The 18896-nt window shown below is 44.2% G+C and overlaps 1 protein-coding gene across 3 annotated transcripts in view; it reads left to right on the top strand.

The window, feature by feature from the left end:
* Positions 1–2601: 2601 nt before the first annotated feature.
* Positions 2602–18896, top strand: part of LOC144825133 (trophoblast glycoprotein-like) — a 57333-nt gene continuing 41038 nt past the window's right edge. Inside the window, exon 1 of one of the 3 annotated variants that reach the window (XM_078684002.1) lies at positions 2602–2997. Coding sequence is in view for 1 of the 3 variants with exons in the window: in XM_078684001.1 (XP_078540127.1) it covers positions 3409–3442 (34 nt within the window). In the remaining 2 variants the exon portion in view is untranslated. Of the gene's footprint in view, positions 2998–3326; positions 3443–18896 lie in introns of those variants that run through there. The other 2 variants (XM_078684001.1, XM_078684003.1) reach the window with 2 other exon arrangements.

Genomic DNA, 18896 nt, shown 5'->3' with positions numbered 1-18896 from the left:
ATAACCTCTACCACTAATCACCTTTAACGACCATGAAAAGACTACAACTGATTGAGCACTCGGCTGCCAGACTACTCTTGCACATCAAACCGCGAAACCGCATTCCACCTGCCTTGAAAGCCCTGCATTGGTTACCGGTTGCTAGAAGATCCACGTTCAAGCTGCTTTGTATCACCCAAAAGGCAATACATGGAATGGGACCGCTCTTCATCAGGAATAAAATCTTCAAACACATTCAACAAAGGAACCTCCACTTTAAAATGGAACCTCGCCTCAAAGTGCCAAGATAAAAGAAAAAATCCATGGGTGGCACATCCTTCTCTGTTCAAGCAGCCAAACTATGGAACTCTTTACCCGCCAACATAAGATCCAAAGACAGCCACCTTATCTTCAGAAAACTGCTCAAGAACTGGCTCTTTCCCACATAAGCACCATACGCAAGCAGAAATTTACAGTATATCCCTCTGTATATAATAATTTATTTTTACTATAGATATGTACCTTTCTTTGTGTATTGGTTTGTATAAACATGTAGAATAGTTATGATAAAAAAATGTTTTAAAGTACAATAACCCTTGAAAACCGGAGTTTATCTGGTGCATCTTTGGTCTACATGTACTTCTTCCATTGTGCATCTACGTACCTTCCATGTACTTGGACCTGTGTGTTTGTTACCTTCCTCCTGAAAAGCATATCCAATGCACCACCCTATTTCTCATCCTGTACCTCTATCAATATCTTTAATATACATATACCTACCTCCTTTATGCATCTATATACTTTCAATGTACTTATGGATCTATATATTTATCACAACAACAACAACAATGATTACTTTATTTCGGTTGGAGACCATAAAAGTGCATATAAAATACATACAAGTGGCACAGTTAGATAAAACAGTAAATAACAGTGCAATCATACAAGTTTATTTATCACGTTCTTCTAATTTAGCATTTCCAATGCACTACCCTATTTCTCACCCTAAAAGTATCTCAATATATATAACCCAACTATCTGACTCATCGCAAACTTCTTTCTACTACTCTTTCCAATGCTCTACCCTATTTCTCACCCTATACATCTATCAACATATCCTCTACACCCACTCTCTCATTTATCCCAAACCCCATACCACTACTATGATCCCCAAAATAACCCTTTCTAGACTCTCCCTTATTCTACCCCTCCTTGTATCATCTGACAGCTCTTTTACTATACTGATCGCCAAAACAAACCTTTCTAAACTCTTCCCTCTGACTCTTCCACTCCACAACCCCTTTTTACTCCTTCAAAAGCCTCCTCCCACTGCTATGACCTCCCAAAAAAAATAAAAAATAAAAAATCCTTCACTCTCCTATCCCTCCACCATCCTTTTCAAATAAAAACTACAGACTAAAATGTTCACTTTTCAAATTTCATATTCCACAATACTAATTCACCAGCAATCATTTATGGGTCCCAGAGTAGTGTGCTACTCGCAACAGAAGATCTTCAACACCTTATCAGAGGTAAGCAAGCGTTATATGAATGCAAACCTTTTCCCCTCTTCTATCCCTCTGCTACCTTTCTCTATCCAACTGAATAACACATCCACCACTCAAACTACTTTCATATTTCACTATACTAATTTTCAACACTAATCCTTTAAGGGTTCCGGAGTACCGTGCTACTCGACAATAAAGAGCTTCAACACCCCGTCAGGGTTACAAGCGCTATATAAATGCAAATTTTTTCCCTTTTCTACCCCTCCTCAACCCTTCTCAATCCAAATAACTGACTAACATAACCACCACTCAAATTAGTTTCATATTTCACTATACTAATTCACCACTAATCCTTTATGGGTTTCCGGAGTAGTGTGCTACTGCCCCCCCCCCCCCCAAAAAAAAGGCACTCCAACACCCCATCAGGGGTAACAAGCGCTATACAAATACAAACCTTTTTTCCTCTTCTATCCTTCCGAATCCAAATAACTGACTAACCTATCCACCACTTTATTTATTTTCATATTTCACTACAGTAATTCAACACTAATCCTTTATGGGTCCCCCAGTAGCGTGCTACTCGCCAAAAAAGCGCTTCGGCGCCTTGTCAGGAGTAGTAAGCGCTACATAAATGCAATTACAATACAATCTTTCCCTGCTCCTCGTTTAACTTTAGGTGGCAAGTCGAATGCACCTTAGAAACTGACTCAACTGCAGCACAAAAACAGTACATTGAAAGTTGGATATGCTCAAACGTCACATATATATATATATATATTGGGATCCTTGAGAACATTAACTACTACAGGCATGTATTTTTGTATAGGTGTTTTTTCAGAATACACTCCATGATTCAGAATTAAAGTGTTTGGCTTCATGTGTGTGCAGGAGTACTGATTGGGTACCACGGTTAGCTGATGAAACAATGTACTGGTCGGGTTCCTTCTGCGTCTCTTGGTTTCTAGGGACGGTCCCCAGAGGTGTGGAGGGAGATCTCTAAATGGCTGGATCGGCCTCGGAGTGGGCGCGGCCAGACCCCGGCCCCGCCCCTCCTGCTGCTTCCCGGGCTGGATTTAATCTTATTGTGTGCAGAGGAAGCTAGGGTGCAGCAGCATCGAGCGCGAGGGGCAGGGGATCCTGCTGAGTCAAGCTGAGGGATCCCAGGAAACCCACTGGGGGGGGATCTCCGGTCTAGCGATCACGGAGCCAGAGTGCGCTTAGATCTAGCCTCGAGCTATACGTTCAGAAGCATGGGAGCCGCGCTCGAAACTAAAGCGCACTGAGGACAGGCGCCAACTCAGAGCCAAACTCCACTGGGGAGCAGCACCCAGGAGCTGCGCGCACTCGTAACGGAGCCCACTCAAGACTGCCCCCACCTGGGAATCCGATCACACGGAAAATTGGCCTGCACCCTCCTCTTTATTTGTTCTTCGCTTCTCGGCACTTTCAGATGCAAGTCGCCAGCACTTAAAACGTTCCACGAAGTCGCGCCGATCGAGGGAGAGCAGAGGTAAGGGGGTGTTGATGAAAGGAGGAGACAATGGGAAAAGTGAGGGTAGCTGGCAAGGTCTAGAAAGGAGGAACCGTTGCCCAGGGCTGAGAAAGAAGAGCTGGTACACGAAGAGTGGGACAGAGGAGGGGCGAGATCAAAGCAAGACAAAGGAGGCGGGGGAGAGGAAGGGAGGCACGGAAAGAGGGGACCGGGAGAGGGAGGCTGGGAGACGGAAACACGGAGTGATGGCAAAGAGGGGAGAGGCAGGAAGAGGGAGAACAAAGATGGAGAGAAAGACGAGCTCTCCAGTAATGGGGAGGGGAGGAGGGAGAAAGGGAAGAGGCAAGGAAACATTGGGAGGGTAAAAAAGCTTTAGAAAGGGTTGAACTGGAGACAAACTAGAGAGATGGGAGACCGTGTATTCAAGAGATGAAAAGGACTGACACAGACGAGGTGAGGAGAGGTGGGTAATGTCCAGTAAAAGAGGAGGGTGAGGCAGCGGGGTGATTTCGGCACTCTGGCTACCCCCCTCTTCCGTGTGTCATGTTCTACGCCTGTCACTCCCGTGTGTCTCCTGCATCCTCCGTCTCCCCTGCCTCCTCTCAGTGTGCCACCTCTCCTTGCCCGCGTGTTCATATTAATGCACTCACTCATTTGAATTTGCCTGTATTCGTTTGTCCGCTCTATTTATTTTAAGACTTTTTCTGCGGTGCTGCCAAGGCACTTTATAGCGTTAAGCAATGGGACTCAATGAGCTTGTGAAAGAGAAACTCGCTGAATCGAAGTAGCCAGGACTGACCCAGGGCGTTAGGACTGGCCGCGATGCCAGGATGTCTGGGGGCGTAGCTGGCAGAAGAGGTGGCTTTTCGCCCTCGGTGGAGTTTAGTGTGGTTCTCCTCACGTCTGAGGTATCTTTGGAGAGTGTAGCGCCTTGAAGCTTAAAGGAGCGCCGGTCAGATGTTCTGCACCTCGCAGGACGAATTGCCAGGGAGTTCAGAGATGCTTTGCTCGCCTCGGGTACCTGGCTGGCTGCTAGGGGCTAACACCGTGGATATTTACCCACGTGTGCTGCTGTGGACTTCTCAGGGACAAGCACGTGGGCTTTAGACACACTCTTTCATCTTGAGCCATTGCAGAAACTTGAAGGTGTGGTTGTGGCCACCGATTGGCAAGCAGTGACTTGGGCCCCATTTCACTCTCGCCAAAAAGGCTTGGGGAAATGAAAGGGTATCAGTCGGAGGGAGAGGGGGCGGGCACGATGGGCACTTTTTTTCTGCCCCCGGCCGTGAATGCAAACTTCTCACTGGAAGACATTACAGTGATTTAGTGAAAGAAAACAATCGGCCTCGAGCTCCTCTGTAATGGGCCATCATTAACTCTGCCTTTGCAGTGTCCAAAATGTTAATGTATTCTGAGCTGCTAAGTTGCCTAATGTGTCCTGCAGCAGCTCAGCATGTCTTGTTAATTTAGCCAACAGTGCATTGTATTTTGAAACCTATAGTCCGGGTCATTGGAATTATGCAATTTTGTGACCATGGCGTTTTCTGCATAGTTATGGATTTGTGGCATTTTCCCTCATAATCCACAATCTGCTGCATAATCTTTAAAAAAAATGGATCAAAAGTGACTGCATGTGCTGCAGCATCAGTTGCGCGCACTCGAAGGTTCCTCTCAAAGGTGACAGATCACTTTTCTGTTGCCTATTTCAGCATTTGGGAGTTCAGTCAGTCAGTCAGTCAGTCAAATATCTTTATTCGATTATTTAAAATCATAAAAGAGCGAGCAATGCACGGGAATATTTCATCATGACACATAATAGTATAGATCAAAATTTTGTTTAAAAAACCCTAAAAACACGTTATACAAGATAAAATATACAATAATATTTAAAAAGAATAAAATCAATAAAATATAGAGGGTACACATTAATCAGGGACAAAGTGCCTAATACTAAGACAATGCTTTTTTATACGTACAGCGGCAACCAGAAAGCTAGCAACATGAAATGCCACGTTTAAATTCGATAAGAGTTGTAGGAACAGCATAGCTGGTTTTACCTGTGTAAAACCCATATTGCACAGTATAGGCAACAAATATTTTTTTCTACTCTCTTTATAATGACCGCAGAACAGGATAAAATGGGTCGTGTCTTGAATAGAAAAATGATCGCAGTCACATGGATCAGCATTTTCAGGTCTAGTCCACTTTTTAAAATCGCCCAGGATAAAGGGAATTAAGTCAAGACGAAATCTTATTAGAAGGAAACGGTGGTATGGTTTATGTACCAGGAAGAGATACGGTTCCATACCTAAGACAGATGTTAACATGCAATGTTTCCTAACCGTAGATTTATTTAACTCTGTGGCTTCCCTCTCCGAGGCATAACATTCAGTCAAACGTTTTTTGACTATCTTTATATCTTCCAAGTTTATCAGATGTGGGGAGGAAAAAAGTTCAGATCGGCCAACAAGAGTTAACTGCGTCTTAACATATTTTAACCATGGAATGTTATATGCTTTATCCAGGGCTAAGCAATCTTTAAGAATGTGATGGTTTAGAGTAAGCTCCTGGTTGAGCCACACTTTCAACCAACCAATAACTGGGGCTGCCTTCAAAATGTCGGTAATGTAGCCCAAACCAAGCTCTGTATGTATTATATATGTAGAGGTCGACTGGGGGACAGAAAGCAGAGTTCTCAAGAATTTATTTTCTACTTTCTGAATATTGTCATATTCATGATTAGTATGCCCCCAAATAACAGAGCTGTATTGAGCAACCGACAGACATTTGGATTTATAGACCTTAATAATGCTTTCCATGGGGCGAGCTCCGAGTTTCTTAGCAAAACCAAGCAACCCAGCAGCCGCTCTTGCTACTGCGTTGCTTTTAGCCAAAAGCTGGGGGCCCCACTTGCCTTTTTCATCAAAGATCACGCCTAAGTAAGGGAAAGATGGAACTCTCCTTACCTCTTTCCCAGCACAAAAGAAAGTTTTGGTCTTTCTTTTCCTGCCTGCGGCTCCTGCTATCATTACGTGGGATTTTTCTACATTAGTTTTCATGTCCAGCGAGGACATGAAATCCCCAAATGATAAGAGGAGTTTATTCAGTGCCACTCCAGAGCGTGCTAAGAGGACAGCATCATCCGCGTACAGGAGGACAGGTATCTTTATCTCTCCTGCACGCGGGATGTCAGTGTGGGACACTGCCAGGGCTGCCTCATGGCCATTTATATAAAGTGTAAAGAGAAGGGGTGCAAGGATACATCCTTGCCTGACCCCTCTCCCTGATTCAAAGTGGCAGGTGCATCTTCCTTCCCTAGTCACTCTGACCGACGTCTTGAGGTCTCTATGTAGCTCTGCCAGGTACCCTACCAGGGGGGCATCAATGCCCATGGCCAATAGGACCCCCCACAGCTTAGCCCTGTTAACCAAGTCAAAAGCTGAGGAGAGGTCCATAAAGGCCATGTACAGAGAGCCCCCCTTGGCAATTACATATTTGCTTATGATCAGTTCTAAATTTAAACACTGATCTAAAGTTCCTCTTTTGGCTCTAAAGCCATATTGTGCATTCGATAAAATACCCTTCCCTTCTAGAAGCTGGGTCAGTCTTCCTAAAAGGACTCTTCCCAAGATCTTAATACTAGAATCAATTAGGGAAATTGGCCTATAACAGGCCGGGTCTGTTCTTTGGCCCTTTTTAAAGATCGGTATAATAGTGGACTTTGACCAGCTAATAGGAAAAACAAAATCTCTTGTGGCGTTAAAGATGTTAGTTAGGATTTTGGCGCTTAATTCAGGTGCACTCTTAAAAAAGTCTGCGGGAACCCCATCGGGGCCCGGAGCCTTTTTGGGGTGTGTGTCACTGATCGCTTTTTTTACCTCTTCTATGCTAAAAAGGGAAATTGGAGCTGTTGCTTGTGTGGATTGTGTTCCACAGCCTGGGATATTTTCAGGACAGCTATAAATATTACTGAAGTGTGTGACCCACTGTTCATCAGGTATAATGCAATCTGCTCTCTGCTTGTCTAGACCCGCCAAAAAAGAATGGTTTATTATCGCCCAAAATTTTGAACTATCTCTCTGTATGTCGGGCGACAACAAGTCGTTCCAGGCCTCCTTTTTAATCTCTAATTTTCTCTTCCTGATAACGTCATTATAATTTTTCCTTAGCGACGCTATCTGTGCTTTATCTCTTGGCTTATTTTTTAAAGCCTTCAAAAGGATTGAATGAGCCTTGGAACAATCTGAATCAAACCATTTTTGGCCCCTGAATATCTGTTTTTTTTTCCTCACAGTCAGGTCTAGGTTAACCTGGCTGCAGATGGCATTAAATGCTTCTATCAGGGTAATAACCGGGTTATTATTGTCCAAGCAGATTGCAACCTCACCCTCAACTTTGGACAGGGTGTCCTGTATAAAAGTGATTGGGGTGACTTGGTCCCACTTCAGCCTGCGATTCTGATCTCCCAGGACTAGGTTAGTCGCACATAAAACTCCAGTCTCTCTCTTTCCCAAAACTCCCTGAGATAAAATCTCTAAAATTACTGGGTTATGATCACTGAAGACTGAAGTTTCCACCTTATAGGTTGAAACTTCAGACAAAATGCTAGACGACAAAAAAATGTAGTCTACGATTGTGCCAGAGTTGTTACCCACGTATGTTGGTAACCTCAAGCATGTATTGCTACTAGAAAATTCGTAGAGATTAAAAATTGCTAAGAGTGATTCCAAAGCCTCTCCACGCGGTGAATGTTCAAAGTGCGGAATAGAGAGGTAGGGGGGAAAATCCTCATATTCCTCACGGCAATCCATGTTACATGGGTGAATATTATAATCTCCCATGAGAATCACGTCAAAGCCGTGGGCACTATTCTCGCTGTAGGTAGACAAGAAATCCTCTAGAGTTACCAAATGCTCGTTCAGTATTTGACTGACAGGGGAATTATAAAAATTAACTAATAAGGTAGGCTGTGAGTTATGTGTTGTTAATTCAACCGCTAATATATTTGTCGAGTTAGTTTTGATCTGTCTTGGCTTTCCTTGGACATCTAAAGAGATATATATAGCCAAGCCTCCCTTTGCCCTTCCGGATGTGCTAGGTACAGCAGGTACAGAGAAATGGGAGAAGCCGTCTAGAACAAATCTGTCAGACGTCTCCCAAGTCTCCTGAAATACAAGAATGTCGTTTGATCTGACCATCTCCAACCAGTTCTTATTGCTGAGTTTAGATCTGATACCAGCGACATTCCAGCTCAATATTCTGCAAACCCTGTTACCTGTGATTTTTGGGTCTAAAAGTGCAGGGACAGGTAAGGGACCCTCATTGTTGGTGTCTTCTATAGAAGAGAGTCAATCGTTCTGATCCATGAAAGACAATGGGGCGTAGCGATTGAATAACTGGAGAGGTTCAACAGAAGGGTTTTGCTGTGGTAGAAGGGGATAATGGGCCACTGAATTATGCCTTATATCCTGCCCCCGTCTAGGGTTAGAATCCCAAAATCTATCCCACCCTGTCGCAGGAGTCCTTAGATAAGTGACATTTTGTTGCTCCCCATAAAAAAACTTCAGGGTTAGTGGAACAACAGTGCCTTGTCTGCGTTGGGGAGGGAATAAATTAGCCAATATGTTAGGAAGAACATCTTGATTCGAGAGGCTCACTGCGACGCAGTCCCCTTTAAACTTTTTCGGCCGGTTTCCCAGGCAAGGGACCCTGGTTGCGGACTTAATAACATTTGCCAGTTGATGTTTCCCCCCTGGGGCTAACCGCATGTTACTGGTTAGCCAATGCAGAGCCTTACTTGTAAGGGAGGTAGGGCTTTCCACTGTTCCCCCTTCCAAAGGAGGTACATTTGCTAGCACCAGGACCACTGGGGTGGCCTCTACTAGAAATTGTAGGGGGTCCGTAGTGTGGGTAGTTGCTGGGGGTAGTCTAGCAGAAGGGATATCATCTGTTGGGATGTTAACTAAAAGAGAGCCCTCAATACTGGTAGTCAATGGTATTAATGGTTGGGGCAATACATTTTCAACAGGCAATTGAGTCCCTTCATTATCACAAAAGACTTCGCTGATCACATCTCCCCCTATATTATTAGGCAAATTTGTGACTATCTTAGTGATGTTTTCTACCCCATCCACAACCAAGGTGTTTAAACCGCCCAACCTCTTAATCTCTGCATTCAATTTGTCTAATTTAGATATTAAGGGTTTAACAATGGCATTAATTTTTAGTTCAAGAAAGTCAGCAATCCTTTCAAAGAAGGCATCCTCGGAGGTGTGATTCTGATTAACCTCCAAAGCGTTTACTTGCTTTATCTTTGGGGTAGTAACCCTTTTCCTTCTTGCCCCTATGCGTGGGCCACTCAACTTAGGAGGGTTCTTGGTGCATAAGCGTCTCGGCCTTGTTACACGCCCTTTCGGTGTCATCTCATCAGGTACAACTCGTACATGTCTCTCTTGATCAGAGTCGTTGTCAGTATCACCCTCGGCCTGTATGTTGGAAGTCTCTGTGGCCGGGACAGCATTATCAGGTGCACTACTTAAATCTAGGAGAATGGGGACGCCAGTTACGTTCTCCTGGTTGATTTCCTGCAGGATAGTGTCATCAATCATGATAGATGCGGTCGGGGACAAACAATGAAGGTCTGGGGATTGACTTAACCCAAGAGAGTCTCTCCTTTGCGTATTTATTTTCCTAACTGTCTGGACAAGATAATTGTCAAGGGTATTCTGTGGGGCTTCCTTCAATTTCGCAGGCATAATTTTCAATATACTCGCAGCCTAGCTTTTCAAAATAAAATGCTTAATTTTAGGAATATTTACGACAGTATAGCTTACTTGCATGTAAGTCCAGCAGAGTTTCTGGCCCTGTCCCTGCCTCCTCGTGCCGATGAGGGCCGTAGAGGGCCCGCCCTTTGCCCGGGCTTCGCCCCGGGCGTCCCGCGACGCGGGGCTTCTCCGACCTTTATTCCCCCGTTGGCGCTCTCTGGCGCGTGTGCGTCACCCTGGATGCGCCGCCGCGTGGCCTGCCGGGTACTGTAGTCCCCCGGAGCGGCGGCGCGGAGTCTAATGCCTTCCTGACTCTTGGCGGTGGCGGCTGATGCGGCGGAAGCCTTCACTGCAGGTAAGTGACTCTCGGCGGTGGCGGCGTTTTTTTACTGTCTCCCCCGCTCTGCCGGGCTTCTCCGACCTTTATTCCCCCGTTGGCGCTCTCTGGCGCGTGTGCGTCACCCTGGACGCGCCGCCGCGTGGCCTGCCGGGTACTGTAGTCCCCCGGAGCGGCGGCGCGGAGTCGAATGCCTTCCTGACTCTTGGCGGTGGCGGCTGATGCGGCGGAAGCCTTCACTGCAGGTAAGTGACTCTCGGCGGTGGCGGCGTTTTTTACTGGCTCTGCCGGGCTTCTCCGACCTTTATTCCCCCGTTGGCGCTCTCTGGCGTGTGTGCGTCACCCTGGACGCGCCGCCGCGTGGCCTGCCGGGTACTGTAGTCCCCTGGAGCGGCGGCGCGGAGTCGAATGCCTTCCTGACTCTTGGCGGTGGCGGCTGATGCGGCGGAAGCCTTCACTGCAGGTAAGTGACTCTCGGCGGTGGCGGCGTTCTTTTACTTTGGGAGTTATAGTGGCGCTAATAGCGGTAACATATCAAAAACATCCAAAATAATGAGGTAATACAAAATCAAATGTGTCACACCATGTCGTAAAATGTCTTTTATTGCTGCATAATTTAGGCACTGTACCACATAATTTGATACTAAATTACCACATAATTCCAGTGGCCCAGCCCAGAGTTGGCTCTAAAACATTATAAACATATGCTCAAAATATCCCAACATGCCAAATGCTATTCACTACAATGCCGAAGGAGGATTCAGGTATGGTACATGATATGGGAACATTTGATATATAGGTACGATGTGAAAAAAAGAAACAGTCATTTTTTATCAAAACTTATTGGCCCTCTAAATAGACCTGATTTTCTTCCTCTTTTTGTGCACTGCAGAAAAAAACTACGAACCACTTCTTCCTGCATTCCCTTTCTCTTTTTCTGGTTCACGATTTTCTTGTTTCTTGGTGACTTGCTTGTTCGCGTTGGGCTAGGAAGGGTAGAGATCCTTTTCAACCATGCAAAATTGAGTAAAATCTGCACTGGGCAGACCATTTGCACCAAAAATATAGGAGGATTCTTCAGTACGCTGATATTTTTTTTCCATCCCACATTTTTGACAGTTTTGCATGCCCACTGCTGCATCTTACGTCCCTCATTCGTTTTTGCTAATTTGTAAAATATACTTTTCCTGTCATGTATGGGATACATTCTGAGAAAAAAATGAAGCACAACATGACTATTCTTTCAAAATGTTCCACTATCCCGCAATCACATATGAAATGTTCGGCTTAATTGCTAAACATACTTTTATTTAATGTCATAAATTGTAGAACGCTGTGGCTCAGTTTCTTTTAATAGTTGAAGGCTGTGGCCCCAAGACCTACCAACCAAACGCTATAGCTTACCAATATTTAACCTTTTATATATTAATTGTTTTATTCATGATGCAGTTTTATTTGGATTTGAGCCTAATGTAGTTATTTTACAGGGGCGGGGGTCTTCAGAATTAAAAGTTTGAGTACCATTGGTCTATGCCATGGGTACTCGCAAACATTTGCCCAGGGGCCACAAAGTACGGTCTGTGGTGTGACCGAGGGCCGCCCTGATGCCAGCAGGGTGGCAGTAGGGGATCTGGGTGGGTCAGGGATTGTCTAAGGCCTTAAAAAAATTAAATACATGAGAAAGCGTTTATTTGCAGGTTAACTAAAGGTAAGTTGTGCCGGACACCCCCGTAGTTACTTCATACCTTCATTTAAACTGCAAATAAATGCTTGCACGTTTATTTAAAAAAAAACACAAAAAAACGGAATATTTGTGCTCAGCCAGTAAACAGCAGCTCCTGCTGCTGTTCACCAGGGGTGCTTATGTAAAGGTCAAGGCCCCAGGCGTACTCTGAGTATCACTGGTCCAGGCCGACTATCAGCCCAGTGACAAGGTTCTGTGCTCTTTTGAGGTCAGAGATGCTTTTTCAGAAGCCCTCCATGGGAGGAGTTGCCGGAGTCTAGCCTGGAATTGAACACATTGAGCCAGTCAACTAGCCAGTGGGATGTGGGCTCTAGCAACAAAAGAAATTGCCTCATTGGCTGCTGGTTGAATTATAAAATACAATAATTAGGGTTTAGTGGGCGCATGGGCGGCTGAGCACCTGCTTCTGGTGCACTAATGGAAGCTGCGCCCCTACATTGAGCTCTAATTTTACTTTTGTGTAGACAAAGTGGGAGCACCCCTGAAAGTTGTCCAGGTTGCCCTACCTCGTAGACTGCACAGCACCCTGCGTAGTGGCATGCAATTTCCAATGTGCAAGCTTAGGTTGTGTACTCGCTCTACTGGTCTTTTGGATGAGGGAGAGGCACTGGAGATGGCCGGGTAGTTAGAAAGATATTGGGCCGCGGGAAATTATTGGGAGGGGTATGGGGCTCACAGTGATGGGGAAATACTGACACCCTCCCAGGAGAAAATGAATGAAACTCACCAGGCATAGCAGGATTGCTCAGAAACAGAGTGACATTTATTTATTGGTACCAAATGAATGCATCATTGCTTATTAGCAAGGAAGAAGTCAGGTCTCCAGCCTTAGGCGCTCTCAGACTGCTTCCCAGAGTGACAGGTTTCTAGGTGTTATATACATTGAGTAATTTCATGTCACTGGAACTAGAATAAGGCAGCAAGCCAAATATGGCCATCATGAATGTGCAATGTCTGCACCATGCAAATTATAAACAGCCATGTATGGGCAGACCAGAAAGGCTTGCTCGGCACTGTGTAAGCAACTTGCACAACCAGATTAAGAAATGTCATGTAGTCGGGACAAGCAAGATGACATCTAAGGGGGTACAGAATAGCTTGTTAAAGCTTGTCCAGTCAAGATCAGATAGGAAGCCCTTTTGAGCTCCAGGCCTCGTGTTAATGTGATCTATCTAAGCATGATATCTTTTGAAGTGCATGCACATGAAATTGTATGGATATTCATATATATTTTGCAACAATCCTCCCTTTTGGATCGACCTATCCAACATTAGTGTAAAACCAAAATATATATATATATATATATTATATATATATATATATATATGTATGTATATACATATATGTATATGTATATATGAAGGAAACATTAGTTACATATCTTTGGATAGCATTACACAGTGTTTGCATAAAATACACATATTGTCACATTGATACATCCTGATGAGATCATTATTATATCAGCAGGCTGTTGTGATACCGGCAGCATATTCGTAATTTGGTGTCCAACGAATATTGTTTGCTGAATGCAATGCATAGTGCTACAGTGCATTGGCGTAACGAAATGTGAGGGGGCCTCTCTGCACGGTACTTAGAGGGGACGCTCTTGGCTCAATTAGGAGCTCTCCGGCCACAGTGCAGTGCCGAGGGGGCCCCTTGGAGCTAGGGGCACCTACCCGCACCAAGGGGGCTGCGTGGGCCTGTGTTACGCCCCTGCTACAGTGTCACATTAGTCACTCAGTTCCCGGGCACTTTCTGCAAGTGTCAGTAATTTAAAGGCACGCAGTGAGCGGTCATCTGCTTCTCCTCCTGATCAGCAGTCATCTTGTTCAGGGGCGGTTTCATGGACCTGCCCTTCGTTGTCCTCTTCAGTCTATTTTTCTGCAGGTGCAGACCATCGCCTTTCTTTGAGACTGCTTCGTGTACTTCACTCAACAGTATCCGTAGATGTTGCGTCCTTCTGATACTTTATGATGGGCCCCCAGGGATCGTACAAATGGTCTGGTCTGTCCTCTTCTTGACTGCTGTGTTGCGCAGGTCCTCTGGTGACAGATGGTCATCACTTTCTGGTACCGTCCTCTCAGGCGTTGGGGCTCTGCCTTGCATCTTCTCCACTCAATCCATTCATGGCATTGGTTCACTGTCTGTGGTCCAGTCCACCTAGAGCTAAAACAAACAGCTTTTATTTTTCTTGCAATGACCATGTATCCATAATCGCTTTAGAAGTCTTTGCCACATTGCAGGCAGTACTAAAGTCAGAGCATCAGGCTATTTCAGGCCTGTTCCATCAGTTGCCTTTACTAATAATCTATTTAAAAAAAACATTTTTTGTTTTATTTTGGAGCTCATTTACTCCTAGTAGATAGCTTGCTTAGCCTCCACACCGGCCCCAACAGCGCTAAGGATGCCTGGCTTCACCCTGGGGGTGCCCAGGGGTGGACACTTCACAGGGAAAGCCATGAGGGGTTCCGCAGCGGTATGAGTATCAGCGCCAGGAAGCCGAATAGGCGACACCGCATGGTGACCGTCTGGTGACAATGCGCTCTTTAAGTACCATGATATTTACATTTACTCTTCCTGGCCTCAAGATGGAGGGTGGTATGGCGTATGCATGTTATTTATTTATTTTTCTTATGCCCTAGTGGGTCCTAACGTTGGAGAGATGGCTTTACTGAAGTACTGCGCCCCAGTTGCTGCATTATTCTTCCCTGTTGGATACACCTCCATTCATTTTGAAAACATATCCACCCACACCAGCAAATATTTAAATCCATTCACTGGGAAGCACATGCATCTGCGCATTCATCCTCCCTTGTGCAATATCAGAGGGTCCCTGCTCCAGTCTTGTAAGGGAAAGGAACATACTGCGTGGGGACACAGGCATCTCATCCTGGTAGGCACATACTCTCTTCATTATTCTGCTCACATCCATCATCAATCCTCCCTCTATGTTCATCTGGTGTTGCAGACCATTGTGCTTCCTTTACATTAGCTTGCAACACTTGTCTCTGAATGAGCTGTATTTTTGGAATGCTTTGTTCATTAGTCCCATCTGCACTGGCTGTAGCATGCTTTCATTTAATGCTGTGTCAGCGATGGCATCACCTTTGGCTAACTTAGTATTAGCTCATGTGTACGCTTTGCATTTTATTACCACTATCTTGGTGTATAATAGGATTGCTTTAAAGAATCTTTACTAAAGGACCATTTTTATGAAGGCGCCTGCTTCTGTTATGAATCCGTAATACTTCCACAGCTGGCCACAAATAAGAACTGCAAAGCATAATGTGAGTTAGTGTAAATGTTAACAGTTTTACCCGTGGCTAGTATTCATGCTTTTTTTTACAGCATACAGCTCATCTTACTGGGTAGATGTTCCAAGTGGCAGAGCTGCCCTTCAGCTATTGCTATAGCATGCCCTGCTCTGTAATCAGTGTCTATCAGTCTGCTGGAGGAACCATCAGTGTACCACTTTTAGTCTGTCTTTACTAATAGTGTCTAATCTTGGCGTGGTGCAGTTTTCTACAATCTCAACACCAACTTACTTAGGGTCTCATCTATTTCTAAGAGAATGGATCTCATCAGAAAAACCTATTGCAGGAAATACTTTTGACAAATTAACAAGTGGGCATCTTATTATGACAATACAATTGGACAACATGGTGCCATTATAACCTGCGTGCCTGCTAGCAGAAAAATGTTGTGTTGATCCAGACAACAACAACAACCATGCAAAATGTGGCACCTAGACAATACAGGTATAGTCCAACACAATGAGAGCCGTCCCTCTACCATCACAGCTGCGGACCCCTAATCACTGCAGAAAGCAAAGTCACATAGTTGTGTCCCACAGGCCTTTCTTTTCCAGCTGTGTCAAGCCCGTTTAAGCTCCAGGCCTCATGTTAATGTGATCTATCTAAGCATATCTTTTGAAGTGCATACACATGAATTTGTATTGATGTTCATATATATTTTGCAACACACAGGGCCGAGTGCAATATCTGTTCTATGTTGCCCATAACCAGCTCCCTGCATCCAAACTTCCGCATCTTTGAAGCAGATATCCAGTTCGACTCTGTTCATGTTTGCTTTAGAGCTGGGTGCAATTCGTATGATATGACAGAACTCCTTGATTCGTGTTTTTCCCTACTTTTCTAGAAGGTGATGGACTGATGGTCTGTGCCAGTCTCCTATGTTTAAGTACAATTCATTGGCTATCTCTCGAGACTGCCATTCTTCAATTTATCTCTTGGTATGTGCCACTATTGCTTTCATTTGAGCCACTCTTTTGTTAATCTTTTCAGGTAAAGTTGTTCTACTGCTTCTGTTTGTTGCTCTTCTGGCCTTGTGATTGATTTACGCTGCTCTCTAATCACTTCAGTTTCAGGCAGGCTCCGATCTCCTCAAGGTAAATCTCTCCCCAGTTTTTAAATTTTCACTCCATTTTTAGATCTTGACTCCGACAGCGCATGCATTACCTGCGCTCTTGCATGCACACAATTTTGTATACAAGGAGCTTGCAGTCGGCCCATTGCTTACCATTAGTTGACTTCATTGTCACTCTTATTTGCTGACTTCTAATTGGCCTGCACATGCTGACTTCACTTCCTCTTCTTTCTTCTGAAGCACTGACCAAGTACTGATTGCTTCAGCTTGATTGCTTTCCTTATGCTGTTCGTGCTGTGATTGAGGTTCAGCTTTTATTTTCACCAAAACACTCAAAGGAGTCACCCCAAATACAAAGAAAAAGGCACGGGATGCACTTATACCAGTAACAGTAAGAATTCCCCTCTCTATAAAGACCTTCATTTTTACTTGATAATTGGTAGAAATTAAGCCTTATAAATGATCCATAAGAACATCTTAAACATTAAATCCCAATCATTTGTGAGCGGTAAAATTAAAAACATATTCAAAGTATACTTTATTTCATTTAAACAAACTAGAACAGTCCTTTAGCCCAAAGAACGAATATCTATAAATCTGTAATTGTTTTGGAACTTTTATTATTCTTATTCTTCTTTATATTCACATGATAAAAACAATTAGGTACGTAAAAAAATACACAAATATATACAGTTTCTACACAGGTTACAATTTCTCAGTTTTAAATCATACATCAAATAATTTCAACAACACATTATAAAAATTCATAAAAATATCATAGTATTTTAAAAAACATAAAAACCAATAATAGATGTTATCTGTGCCCAAGGGTATTTTCAGTATGATGTGGACATGAGCGCAATTATTTTCTTTATGTGATAGGCTTTTTTGCCAAATTAAGTTTTTTTTTTCTTTTTCACGCATGGGGAGAATAACTGATTTGCTCAGAATTACAGGGGTCTTGTAATGAGATATAAAAAGCATTGGCAAAGCAAATAGTCTTGCCTTTGAGACTATTGGCTCTGCCATTGCCTTTTGTTCCTGCTGTACAGCATGGGCCTTGCTGACATTGGCAATGATTTGTAGTTGTGCTCCATAGCAGCGTGGCTGATAGTAATTGTATAAAAAAGGACTATGATGCACCCAGCGCTACTTCACTGGAAAAAAATGATCTAGCTGCATCTTAGCACTATTAAAAAATATTTTTAGCCTCACTGTGAATCATAGGCGCTGCTGTACACAGTATGGCTACAAAATGTTGCCAAAGCCAATAGATTTCATAGGCTATGCCTATTGACTTTGCCAATGTTTGTTTGGGTTGAAAGCATTCTCTCATAACATTTACGTTGAGTTAGTAAGGTTTCTTCTAACTGTTCAGTTTATATCACACTTGTCTCTAGCCTGATACTTTTTTCGTTCAGTTCAGTTTGATATTATTTTCTCTTGTATGTTTTCATTGTGTTCCTTTTCTCAGGGCGTTACTTGTCGGTCACTATTCTCTATGTTGTTTTCTCTGTGCATTGCTTCTGTTTGTTCCCATTGTATATATATATTTCCAGTGTATTGATCTTTATTAATTTCTTCACCTACACTGCATCACTGTCCTCCAGCTCTGTAGTTTGCTGCTATATTAATTTCGTCAGCTTACTTCCCCAGCCGATCTTTCAGGTTCATTGCTCTTCTGCCCATCTTTCCAGCTTGTCAGTCTCCCTTGTATCTTTATAGTTTTAGGTGCTTTTCTCTCCATGTCTTTAGTTTGTCTCTGTTTCCTGACACAAAATTTCTTTGCTCTCTCTCTCGCTCTCTGCCTCCAGGTTATCATTCCGCTATCTCGTATGTTGGCTACACTTTTTTTAACATCCAACACCTTTTGTGCCTAAGAGAGACTGACTGACTGAGAGAGAGAAACTGACCGAGAAAGAGAGAGACTGACTGACTGACCGACTGACCGACTGAGAGAGAGAGAGAGAGAGAGAGAGAGAGAGACAGACTGACCGAGAGAGAGACCGACCGACTGAGAGAGAGCGAGACTGACTGAGAGAGCGAGACTGACTGAGAGAGAGAGAGAGACTGACTGAGAGAGAGAGAGAGACTGACAGAGAGAGAGAGACTGACTGAGAGAGAGACTGACTAAGAGAGACTGACTGAGAGAGAAACTGACAGAGAAAGAGAGAGACTGACTGACTGACTGACCGACTGAGAGAGAGAGACCGACTGACTGAGAGAGAGAGACCGACTGACTGAGAGAGAGAGACTGACTGAGAGAGAGAGACTGACTGAGAGAGAGAGACTGACTGAGAGAGAGAGACTGACTGGGAGAGACTGACTGAGAGAGAGAGACTGACTGAGAGAGAGACTGACTGAGAGAGACTGACTGAGAGAGAGAGACTGACTGAGAGAGAGACTGACTGAGAGAGACTGACAGAGAGAGATTGACAGAGAGAGACAGACTGACTGACACAGAGAGAGAGAGAGAGAGAGAGAGAGAGACTGGCTGACTGAGAGAGAGACTGACTGACTGAGAGAGAGACTGACTGACTGAGAGAGACTGACAGAGAGAGACTGACTGAGAGAGAGATTGACATAGAGAGAAACTTACTGACACAGAGAGAGAAATGGACAGAGAAAGAGCGAGTCTGACTGACCAACTGAGAGAGACTGACAGAGAGAGACTGACTGACTGAGA

Source organism: Lissotriton helveticus, chromosome 3_1 (genome assembly GCF_964261635.1).
Source record: "Lissotriton helveticus chromosome 3_1, aLisHel1.1, whole genome shotgun sequence".
NCBI lineage: Eukaryota > Metazoa > Chordata > Amphibia > Caudata > Salamandridae > Lissotriton > Lissotriton helveticus.
Note: the sequence above shows the minus strand (reverse complement) of the source record. Positions and strands in the feature narration are given on the sequence as shown.